Source organism: Barbus barbus, assembly GCF_936440315.1.
Source record: "Barbus barbus genome assembly, chromosome: 30".
Classification (NCBI taxonomy): Eukaryota; Metazoa; Chordata; class Actinopteri; order Cypriniformes; family Cyprinidae; genus Barbus; species Barbus barbus.
Genome location: NC_136758.1, coordinates 17038648 through 17051547, shown reverse-complemented (window position 1 = coordinate 17051547; position 12900 = coordinate 17038648). Strand labels below are relative to the sequence as shown.

The window sequence follows — 12900 nt, the reverse complement described above, 5'->3', positions numbered from 1 at the left end:
CAGCTGTTTATTTTTATGACTAATATTACTCTGAGGCATCGGGTATTTTGTGGAAACAGTCAGCGGCTGTATTTCAAATGTCACAACCCTAAAATAGTTTTTAGCAAGGCTAAATCCATCCAAATTAGAATATTCATCATCTGCTTGTCAGAGTGTAAATCAAATCACAGAAAAAGCAAATGGTCTCTGGCATAAAAGGAGAACTAGTTATAAAAAAAACGAAAAAACTTGCAGTCAAACAACAGAACATTTTCGGTGGTGAGAGACTGAGCTGAGCCATGTTTCTGGACTCTTGGGTGATCAATCATGACCAGTGCCAAATTTATCCATTGTGTCTTGCTGAAACAAAAACTGTTCATTATAGGCTGCCAGTTCGCAGCAACAGTGATGGCTTGAGTGTGTGGAACACACCCTATTATGAAGCTCATCTGCAAAAATTGGATCATTTTGAGCCTATATATAATGTACAAACACACTGCCCTCCAAAAGTTTGGAAACGCCCTAGAAAAGTGGGGTTTTGGACAATATTGGCATGAATCCTTTTTAATTGGTGATAATTTTGCACTGATAAGGGACAACACAAACTACGAAAACATATTTCATTACATCAACAGAGTTTAATACATAGAAAAAACTTAAATTTTCGATTCATCAAAATATCCACCATTAGCAACTATTACAGCTCTGCATAATCTGGGCATCGGAGCTCATCATTTATTCAAACATTGACTTGATATATTACTCCAAGCCTCCTGAAGGATTGCCCAAAGATGATTCACACTGGTTGGACACTTCTTACGGACATCACGGTCCAGTTCCTCCCAAAAGAAACTTTACCTTAATGGCTTAAAGCACATCTACAATGCGACAGAAACATTCTTCTTTCTGATGGATAATTTGTGTAATTTTTGCTTTCATCTTCAGCTAAGTATGCTAATGCACCAGCTTAAATGGTTTTGCTGTTAAAATTATTTTTTTTTTAAAAAGTGATGTTGCTGCTAAATATGAACATCATACGGTTTCATCTGTGTATTACATATCAGTAAATTTTCTAAAAATTAAGGGAGCAGAAAAAACATTAAAATCTAACAAGAACAAAAGGAAATAGATGCAAGACTGTCAGTTTATTATGTATCAGAAACGTGTAATTGTTCTAGTGATTATGGTTTTTGATTATGATTATCATTCATGTGCTTTTCAATCTGCAGCAAGCGATAACCGTGTCCATAGCAGTGCAAAATATCTCCCTCCCTCTCGCACACCCACACAAAATAAGAAGAAATGGAGAAATCGTACCTGATGAGCCATTTGTAAAGTCCCACGTCAAAGTGTCTGAAAAGCAAAAGACAGTAATGAGTGAGCTCTGGGGTTAAACAGATGGCTTGAGGTAACACACACACACACTTCTGTAGAACATGACACAACACAAACATGTGTTTAATCAGTCAACACTCAGAACAGACAAAAAGAGAAGAGAATCTGCATAAATGAGATGCTTGAGGAAACCATTTTAATGAATCTCTGGGGACAAACGCTGGCATTTGGTGAGACAGCCGTAGCGCAGGGAGGCATTTCTCAAAGTGGCTGATCCCAGAACAGTTTTGCCGTTTGTCTAGTTGAGCTGTAGTCTAACACTGGGTTTTGTGGCAGGTTTGGGACACACTCTTATCGATCTGGTAGGCAGAAACAATATTTATGCAATCGTACGAAACTCTATTTGTACATGTTCAGAAGGAAATGTGAGTGAGAGGACGTACTTTGTAAGTGTGTCACAGGTCAGGTAGTTATTAGGATGTTGCTATGGTTGTTAGGGTGTTTTGGGTGGTTGCTAGGATTTTTACTGGCCCAAATCAAAAGAGCGAATCTGCCTATATGATGTTGTGCTCACTAGATTTCAGGTGAAAGCTCTTTTTAAGTAAAAAATTAAATAAAATAATGAAATAAATTATTAAAAAGAAATACAATAATATCTTAAATTATTAATAAAATATTATTTTAATTATATTTAAATATAAAAATGTATAAAAAAATAAACAAAAAATAGAATAATAAAATACAAATATACATTTACTACACAAAATGACTAAATAAACATACTAAATAAAGTTAAATTATTAATAATGTTAAATTAAAGAATTTATTAAAAATGAAAATGGAAATTAGTAAAAAATAAAAAAATGATCAAAATACAAATACAGAAATATATGCAGTACTAAAAACAAAAAAACAATCATGTTGAACTGGATTGAAATTCATTTCAATAAATATGGCTCACAAAAATGGACTGATCTTTAGAAACTACACTTCTACCAGGTTAGGGTCTCAACTTTAAAGGCCTGTTCACACCAAGAGCGATAACTTTATTACCGTCCATACCAGGGAACGATATCGTCTGTTTATTCTTCTAAGCACACGCTCCTCTGTCGCTTTAAATTCTCGAGCTGGTTATAGCAAATTTGATTCTGATTGGCTGTCATTGTTTATATCGTTCATCAGCAGGAAAAAAAAATCATTCTGAAAGGGAGTCCTACAATATAGTTTCTCTTTGCCTTTTTTGTTATAGCTGTGGTGAGGACTCTGCTATTCTTTAATGTTGAGAAAGATTTTTAGAACTATATCTTTGTCGTTGTCTTTGTAGTTATCTTCCTCGGTGTGAACAGGCCTACTGTATGTTTCTAACAAACAATATAAAGTCACATTGTGTTCACTAATCACACAGGGTTTCTGTTTTGCCCTTTGACATGTAGCTCGTATCAAACCCTCATGACAGCAAAAATATTGATTTGGCCCTTTGTAACTCAATTTGTTTCTCTGCAGGACTTTGTCTTCCTCCTGTTCCTCTGAGCAGGTGTGAACAGAAGTCCTCAGGTCCTCACTATAGTCACAGTTTCTCTTACTGTTATCCTTACTTTACTTCTAGTCATCCATCTATCCACATTTCAACCGTCTTCCTTTATCCTGACAAAATGATATTTGATATCGATCAGCTGGATAGGACGGGTGAATGGATTAACAGGTGAAAATGTTCATTTTACAATTCACAGTGAAAAGGATTAAATGGATGAGTGAGTGGACAGCGATATAGAAATCTCCATCATCTCATCCAATTAGAGCAAACACACAATCTGAATTTGACACCAACAGACGATTTTCTGGCCATAAGGCTTTCATATGTAGTTCAGTCTGTCGCTTTCTGAGTCCAAATACACCCAGACCCCAGAGATAGCAGTAAAGAGCTTCTAAAAACAGGGCTGTATGAGGAGAAACGGACACGTGCAAGCAGATGGCTGCTAACATGTCAGAAAGCCCCGACATGAAGTTTTCATGAGCCAACAGAAACTATCAAAACCTTCAGTGCTGCAAAAATATCCATCTGGAAAGAGAGCGAGAGAAAGAGAGAAAGACAAAGCAAAGGCGAGAGAGTGTCTGTAGGGGGATGGACTGGGTCTGGGGTCTACAATACATAATGACTCCTATATCAGATTGTCCAGGATCGTTTGATTCATTCCAAGCATTCATTAGCAACTATTGATGAAATCTGCTTTAGCTCTGGGGAAATAAAGTCATCCGGGAAGGCCAGGAGAACTGATAAAGCAGAAGTAATTTCCCTCTATATTAATAAAACATTATGTGGAGGCATGCAGTTGTGCTTGTCTCTTCCATTTAAGTCCAGAAATACACTAGGCAAATGTTTAGCCAACTTAAACGGCATGATTCATACCAAACAATTACTGTAAATTTTTGTCATTACCATCAGTTAGGTTCAAGCTCTTTATGAACACCAATCAATAAATATTAAATCAAATTATGTCATTTATTATCATTAAATCATTATTAAAGTTTAAAAAAATGCCACAAGCAGTAAAAGTCAACACAAATATGTGACTCTGGACCACAAAACCAGTCATAAGTGTCATAATAGTTATTCATGAGTCCCTTGTTGGTCCTGCTGTTCTTCAGAAAAATCCCCCAGCTCCTGCACATTCTTTGTTTTTTCAACATTTTCCACATATGAACCCTTTCAAACGGGGAAGTCGTGGCCTAATGGTTAGAGAGTCGGACTTGTAATCCGAAGGTTGCGGGTTCGAGTCTCCGGACGGCAGGAATTGTAGGTGGTGGGAGTGAATATCCAGCGCTCTCTCCACCCTCAATACCACGACTGAGGTGCCCTTGAGCAAGGCACTGAACCCACAACTGCTCCCCGGGCGCTGCAGCATAAAATGGCTGCCCACTGCTCCGGGTGTGTGTTCACGGTGTGTGTGTGTTCACTGCTGTGTGTGTGCACTTTGGATGGGTTAAATGCAGAGCACGAATTCCGAGTATGGGTCACCATACTTGGCTGAATGTCACTTCACTTCACTTCAAACAGTGACTGTATGATTTTGAGATCCATCTTTTCACACTACGGGCAGTTGAGGGACTCATACACAACTATTACAAAAGGTGGAAACATTTACTGATGCTCAAGAAGGCAACACAATGCATTTTGACAGTCGTGGATCATCCAGGAAACGACAAAGTATTACGATTCAAGGGTATGTAAACTTTTGAACGGGTGATTTTTATAAATTCAGTTATTACTTTGTCTTGTGGAGAATATATAAACATCTGTTATCTGAAATAGCTTATTCAGGATGGTATTAAATAAACAATAACATGCAATTTTCATGATCCCGCAACATTTTGCATATTCTGCAAGGGGCGTGTAAATTTATGAGCACAACTGTATTTATGGTAGGTAATTTACAAAATATCTTAATGAAACATGATCTTTACTTAATATCCTAATGATTTTTGGCATAGAAGAAAAATCAATCATTTTGACCCATACAATGTATTGTTGGCTATTGCTACAAATATACCCCAGCGACTTATGACTGGTTTTGTGTTCCAGGGTCAAATATATTTAAAAACCTGTATATACACATATATATATATATATATATATATATATATATATATATATATATAGTACACAACTTGTCTTATCTTAAAAAGGAACTGAATCACAATTAGCCATTTTGACTGATTTTTCTATTTTATAGGTTTGATGAAGCTACAGTCAAACCAAAAATTTGAAATAACCAGATATAATTTTTTATCTTTTTTTTACTAATGGGTGCAGGACACTATAGTTCATAAATTTAAGTGAGGACAGCAAAATAAAGTGAACTGTGACATATTATACCCCAAAATTCTTCACATAGTGGGCTACCAGTAAAATTTGGGATCAAAAAATATTCAGACACTTGTTTTACTCAAGTATTTTTTCTTTAATATGTAATTGTGAACTTTTTACACTACAGACTGAACAAAATTAAGCATTGCTTGGTAATTGGTTGACCTAAATTGGTATTATCTAATTGAAATGTTGCAAGTGTCTGAATAAATTTAGGTATGACTGTAAAAATCTATTTTTCCTGGTTGGGAAAACACTACAATACAGCCTGTTTGTATATTTCAGGCCTAAAGCACCAGAGTTAGAATCTGCCATACTATTCAATTCAACACATTCCTTCTGAATGGGCAATTTGACTCCACTAGTTGCGTGTGGCACATAAACAAGGCACTATTAAAACAGACGCAGAGAACAAACTCACGTCTGGTATCATTCATGAGCTGTGTGAGTCAGATTCATGATTCATGAAGCTGAAAGTGAGATACACATTGGAACATATTCACTCAATACCCTGCTGTTTCCATCAGATATGCCTTCTCTACTCCATACATCATCTGATAAAGCAGGCCTGAAGGAAACAGTTTGTAAACACTTCCCACAGCTCAGACAGTGTTTTCCTCGTGATCCCACTAAATTATAAGTGAGATGATCAGCATAACGGAGAACGGAGATCAACATAAAACCTGATCTTGTTCTCACTGCATGTATGTGTGTGTGTGTGTGTGTGTGTGAGAGAGACCTAATGTCTCTACAAGGTATTAAAAATGGCAGTAAAAGACCAGCTAACGGTCCCCATGAGGAAAATTTTTCAAGATAACTTATTTATCATTGTTTTGTTATCCAAGGAGAAAAGTATAGTTTTAGAAGGATCATTAATTAATTCATGAATGTCATTGTTTTTAGTGAGTCACACATGGCATTTCACAATCTTACCTTGGCTTGTCTGATGATGTCAAATTATCAGACATTTTAAGAGACTTACTGTCCTTGACACAAAGTTCCCTCTATGATATAATTCCTGTTATTTTTTTCCACTGCACATTTCTCGTAATTCTGTTAAACTACTGAAGGATTTTAAGAATTTCTTTTTTTAATGTGGCTTTTTTTCTTCATCATGGCATCAGAACAGCCGTATAATCCTGTTTGACTTTATACCTCCCCAAAAAATATCAAACTGAATTTCAAACAAGCCAAAAAAGAGCATGTTATGACATTTTAGCTTAGAGTAAATAAAACGTTGTATTAAAATTGAAAACTGTATTAAAAACAAAAAACAAATAATAATTAATGCACAGTTGAATTGTTCACAATAAGACCAAAAACATGCATTAAGACAATACATTTTAATTTAATGCAAAATTAACTTTTACATTAAATTCGGAAATAATAGCCTTGTGTCACTGACCCATAAAAACAATAGATCCATTGAGAGTGATCAGATAGCTATAGGCGGGAGTCAGCAAAATGGTATAGAGTGTATGTGTTGATGCTCGACTAAATGAACAGTGTTTTATTGCAACCCATAAACCTTTCAACCGCCATAAACCCAGTCCATGATAGTGACTAGTAAATCACACACATGCACACACAGCAATACTAACACATCCAAGCACATGTGTACAGACACATGCACACACACAAACAACAATCTCCAGATTTAACTACAGCCAAGAGCAACATCTCAACCTCCCTCTCTCTCTCTCTCTGTTGTTCTCAAACTCGTTCGCTCCCTGCAGGAACATTTGCACTGTAATCAGAGACTTTGCTGTCCTGCAGTATGGGGTACTGTCTCAACGTGGTATACTACATCCGGCGGTTCTGAGCCATTAAACACAGAGATGAGAATGTGAGTGGGGTTTCGAAGTATATCAGTGTATGTGAGTGTGTTGAGGCTATGCTGAGTGTGTTTGCGCTCCATCGGGTCCAGAAGAGCTGAGCTCTGTCTCTCCGTGTGGGATTGAAGCCAGACAGGGTCTTAAAGCAGGTCCTGCTAAAGTCTCCGTCATACGTCTGTTTCCTTACAGCTCTCATTTATCACACTCTAAACTCCATCACCTTGAACACCACTCAGACACACACACTGATGCTTAACCTTTCCGGCTCTCAGAGCTTCAGCAGCTGTCTGCAGCGCAGATCTGCTGATATACACGAAACATGCACCGTTACACAGGAAGCAGAAGATAGTGCCACTCTATCTGTGCGACGATGGGTTATGAAAATTAACTGACAACCATTGGCGTTATGAAGTAGATGCTTGCAAAAACCATTAGGGAATATAGTTTGTGAAGTCATTAAAGCTAGTTATTGTTTTTACTTTTGTAAAATAATGATAAATTAACATGGAAACTCCTTCAAATTGTTTAATACACAGAATTTTTCTGTCATATTCTTTTCATCTTTTTTTTGGCAGTGGTGGTTAATACTGTAGTAAATAACTATTTTAAATGCTACATTATATATATATTAAACAATCTACCATTCAAAAGTTTGGGTAATTTAAGTAAGTAACTTTATATTCATCAAAGAACACTGAAAAAAGGTTTCCACAAAAAATAGTAAGCAGCCTAAATGTTTTCAACATTCATATTAATAAATGTTTTTGAGCAGCAAATCAGCATATGAAAATGATTTCTGAAGGATCATGTAGCACTGAAGACTGGAGAAATGACTGCTGAAAATTCAGCTTCGCCATCACAAGAATAAATTATTTATCAAGATATATTCAAACAGAAAACAGTTATTTTAAATTGTAATAATATTTCACAATATTAAATGTTTTGACTGTATTTCTGAACAAATAAATGCAGTCTTGGAGCAGGATTCAACAATAATAAAAAAAAAACTTATTGACCCCAAACATTTTAACAGTATTTCAGTAATTATTATTATTTTATTAAATTTGGATGTTTTGCACATTGCACTATAGATTTATTAAAGTAAGGCAATAACTCAGTAGGAATGTGTGTATTCTACCAAGTTTAAAGACTGTGATGAAAAAAAAACAGATATAAAAATATGAGAAAATCTAAAAGACTGCTGTTTCCAGATTGGTGTTGGTTGCCTAGGAGACCATTCCAGACTACTGAAGTTAAAATGCTGTGTATCTTCATCAAGCTTTAGTGTAAAACCCAATCGTCTAGGAGGAAGCCTGCGTGTATGAGCCTGTTCTACATCATCTCATGAGACATCAGAGCGCTAAACTCCATCAGAGAAGCCGAACACTCAATTCCATACGTTTGAGGCAAATGTTTGTGACGTTAAACAGAAAGCATGGATCTTGTTATGCTGCTGTAATGTGCTTGTAGATGGGTGTAAGTGAGTCTTATACCATTGTGCCAATCGTTTCACGACTTAAATCAATTATAGTGACTGCAGTGCAGCTCTGTCCTCTGCTGGTACAGAGATGTACTGCAGGTGAGGACTGAATCGCTTCAAAATCGTTCCAGTCCAGCTCTATAAAGCCTTTTTGAGGTTTGACAGAAAACATAAGCGTGTGTTTATTACCTCCACATCCCAGTGAAGCTGTACATGATGCTGACACAGCGTGGTAACTTTGGCGGCTCCAGTCCATCCAATCTGACAAGCAGAGACACCGCTCCAAACAAGACCAGGTACTTAATGTAAAAAAACTGGACCAACGCAAGAGCCAAACCACCTGCAGGTGAAAAAGAGAGAGTGGTTAGATGACATTAAAAAGTAAAACGGCCAAGTGTTTGACATCTGCCCTTTAAACATCTGAAATGACCGAGCTGTTTGGCCACGTCCGGTGCCACAGTTTTGGCCATGCAGTGTAAGTGAGGCTCATTTCGTCCCAAATTCTGGCTGAGAAGAACCACAGATTTGATGATTTATATCAGATTTCAGTTTTATTCCGAACTGTTTCATAATTTAGTTTGATCATCCTCATCCTCTCTAGTCATCTCTCCCTCTTCGCTTCTCTCTTCCTGTGTGTCAGTGGAAACTGAGAACAGCATCTGTCTTTTCCATATCCCACTGGTACAGAGCTAAAAGCCTGTAAAAAATAGGACAGAATTTCTGCAAGCCCTTTCAGTACAAAGTGGCGATTATGACTTCATGTTCTTGCTGTATAGACCCTCTCTACTCCGCTCTCTCTTGCAGAGTCTGTATTATTGAATCAAAGTTCAGGCAGCACAAATCAGCAACTTCTAAAGATCAATAGAAAGCAAGTGTGGAAGTTAAGATGCTGCACACGGCTGAGTGTGTGTTTTCGTTGTGAACATCTGTGCAAGATAATAATGTAATAAACACTTTAGCACCCAAAATAACACCAGTTATACCATGACAGACTGTATCCATTCTGAAAGACATCATTTGGATAAAAACAAATATTCATACATCCCTGCTTCACAGTATGCAAATAAATAGGTTGTTATTTGAGTGTAAGCCCTGCATGTACCAAGAAAGTTGTTATAGGGTTGAGTGTTTAAACTTTTGAGGTCAGTAAGTTTTTTTTAAGAAATCAATACTTTTATTCTCCAAAGATAAATAAAAAAAGATACTACAAAAAATGTATAGTTTAAATAGTGCTCTCAAGTCGATTAATCACATCCAAAATAAAAATTTGTTTTTATATAATGTATGTGTAATGTATATATGCTATATATATATATATTAAGCAGTACAACTTTTCTACACTGATAATAATAATAAATGTTTCTCAAGCACCAAATAAGCATATTAGAATCATTTTTGAAGGAACACTTCAGACTGTAGTAAAGGCTGCTGAAAATGCAGTTGTCATCACAGATATAAATTACATTTTAAAATATATAAAAAAATATTTTCTTTCAAAACATCACAAAATCATCTTACCAACCCGAAGCTTTTGAATGGCATCGTATTTATTTAACACCCAAGTAGGCTGTCTTTGTGGTTGTTGTTAGCACATCATAGGTCAAAAAAACTTCACATGGACAATGCCAACATGGCAGATGTAGTATGTCTGGAAATGCCCACATACACACTTGCATCCCTACAGTCTGTTGAGACATTCTTTATCAAATTCAATACATACTACGAAAGTTCATGAATTCATATGTAGCCAGAATCTTACCCAGTGCCCAGGGCGGCAGCATCTCCAGGTAGGTTTCGTTGCTCTGGATGGCGTGCATGTACATGAAGTGGATCATGAATTCAGCTAAACACCACCAGACACACACACGCAGTATTCCACTCAACACATACGCCACAGAGACTTTACACACCGGCTTCTCTATCTGCAGAGACAGACAAACACACTCACAGTACATCTGGATAAAGCACAGACCCTGCAGCCTTTTATGAAACTCATTCTGTACTACCTGCTCACTGAAGTCTCTGTAGGTCACAATGGGTCCGTTGTAAAACAGGGGGTGATAGAAACAGTAGGCAGTGAGCTTGTAGAACTGAAGAATCAGAGTCTTCAGTCCTTTTTCCTCTAGATGGGAGCATTGATTTGGTCCTCCGGCTTGCAGGGGGCGCCAACAAAGCTCCAGACTAAAGCTAATGCAGCGCAAGACACAAACAGCAGTACTAAAGAGCAAGAGGTAGTACTGGTCTTCAGAAGTGTACCAATCACGCTAGAGACAAATAAAAACAGAGGGCAAAACAATTAAATGAACAAACTAAATATTAAATTATTTTTTATTATTATTATGTCAGTCAGAGGTGCCACTGGTGTCAGAACAAGTGAATCATAATCTACAAAATTCATAGAAAAAGAAAATCACAGGCAGAAGGCACAACTGTGCAGCCTGATGACAAAAAACAGAAAAAAAGAGTAGTCTGATGTGTTTAGATGCCATTCCCTCAATACTTCCAGCCAAAACCCCCAAATAAAAATAAGTTTACTATACTCAGGATTACAACTTATTGTACGGGCTCCGTGGGTTTCTGTATTATTTTTCCAATTTTGTTTGAAAATTCCATCAGTGAGACAGCAAGGTTTACTTCACCTGTAAAACTGCTGCATGTATTTTCTTCTTCTTCTTCTTTTTTTTTTTACACTATATCATACATAGGCTTACTTTTCAAGCTTGTTAGAAATCATAAAACAATGCACATATTCTTCAAAATGAAGCCTAGTTGTACTCAATTATAATATTTATAAATACTGTAATAGTACATAATACTAAAAGATCACTTGAATCAACTGAGAAAGATTCGACTCAAAACAACAATTCGTTCAAATCAGGAATTGCTGATTCCCTCATTAATGTGGAGTATGACGAACGAGTCAGTGGTTTTGCATACTTTTTGCTTAAAAGATCCAGTTTTCACCCCCTGGCTCTTATTCTTAATGCATGGTTTTTCCTTTCTGGAGCATCAGTGGCTGTTTGAACCTTCTGTAATAGATGCACGAGTCCCTCAGTTGTCCTCAGTGTGAAAAGATGGATCTCTAAATCATACAGTCATTGTTGGAATGGGTTCAAATACACAAAAATGCTAGAAAACCAAAGAATTTGTGGGACCTGAAGAATTTTTCTGAAGAACAGCAGGCAGTTGAACTGTTCAGGACAAACAAGGGACTCATGAACAACTATCACTACACAAACAAACAAACAACAACAACAAAAAAAGCTGTGGATCATTCAGTTAGTAACACAGTATTAAGAATTAAGGGGATGTAAACTTTTGAATGGGGTCAGTTCAACTATTATTTTCTCTTGTGGACTATATGTAAATATCTTTTATGGGAAATATCTTATTCAGGTCAGTGCTAAATAAACAATAACATGCATTTTGTATGATCCCTCTTAGTTTGGTCAAATAATTAACATTTTGTAGATTCTGAAAGGGGGATGTAAACTTTTAATCTCAACTGTAGTTTGATATATTGTATCCATTACAATGTCACTCTGAGATTTTAAGTGTGACTTAAGCATCCCAACGTGTCCAATTATTCCTTTGTATGTTATAAAGAGGGCAATAACAGCTCCATAACAACAATAGACCGACTAATGTTTACTAGGCTACTGTGTAAGGGATGAACAACAGCTGTAAACCACAGCTTTCCAGAATACTCCACCTCAGAACAGCATCCACTGATCCTCTGTGGCGAAACTAAACTAATATGATCTACTGGGCATGCTCAGAAGATGACAGCTGGCATCCAGCCAGGAGACACAGCAGCAGCCACTTTCAAAAACTCATTATCGCTACTCAAAAATAAAGCTATAACCACCTCTAAACTACACTAAATGACAGGGCAGCGTTCTGAAATTAGTCGCTGGCTGATGCTGTTTTTCTTTGTATGTCATTATGGCGATCTCTGCGGTGGCTGCATGGGCATTGCTGTCTTCCTGAGGGTTTTTCACAGCTCATAAGTAACTGAGGTAAACAGAGATGTACTGAAAAAAGAGATCATTAAAAGCGAATAAAGATCACAATAGATCAAATTACAGTTCTTTGTTCTTCAGATGGGTATGTTAATGACTGCTTCTGAGTAATAAATAATAATTAAATGAAGGTTTAATTAAGAGGGGAAGCTTTGGGCCCGTGTCACAATAAATAAAGGAGAAACTCAAGGCAAGGAGGGAACTCATTTGTCACTCAGATCAATATTCCCTCGGCCTCTTTTCTCCTCTACCTTTCAGCGCGAGCTTGTTGCTTTCCCCTTCAGTCAGATATCTAATGGCAGCTGTCAATCAATCATTCACTGTGTCAAGTGATTAAGCAGATAAAGAAACAAACAAATACAAGACCTTCTGGGAGTCAGCTGT

General features: G+C 36.8%; 1 protein-coding gene across 2 annotated transcripts in view; it reads right to left on the bottom strand.

Moving 5' to 3' along the window:
- The window catches only part of hhat (hedgehog acyltransferase), a 31483-nt gene that overhangs the window by 14059 nt on the left and 4524 nt on the right, over positions 1-12900 (bottom strand). For both annotated transcript variants that reach the window (XM_079386810.1, XM_079386811.1), the window contains exons 6-9: positions 10501-10758; positions 10254-10416; positions 8684-8834; positions 1297-1332 (exon numbers count right to left, since the gene is read on the bottom strand). In XM_079386810.1, coding sequence (XP_079242936.1) covers positions 1297-1332; positions 8684-8834; positions 10254-10416; positions 10501-10758 — 608 coding nt within the window. The remainder of the gene's footprint in view (positions 1-1296; positions 1333-8683; positions 8835-10253; positions 10417-10500; positions 10759-12900) is intronic.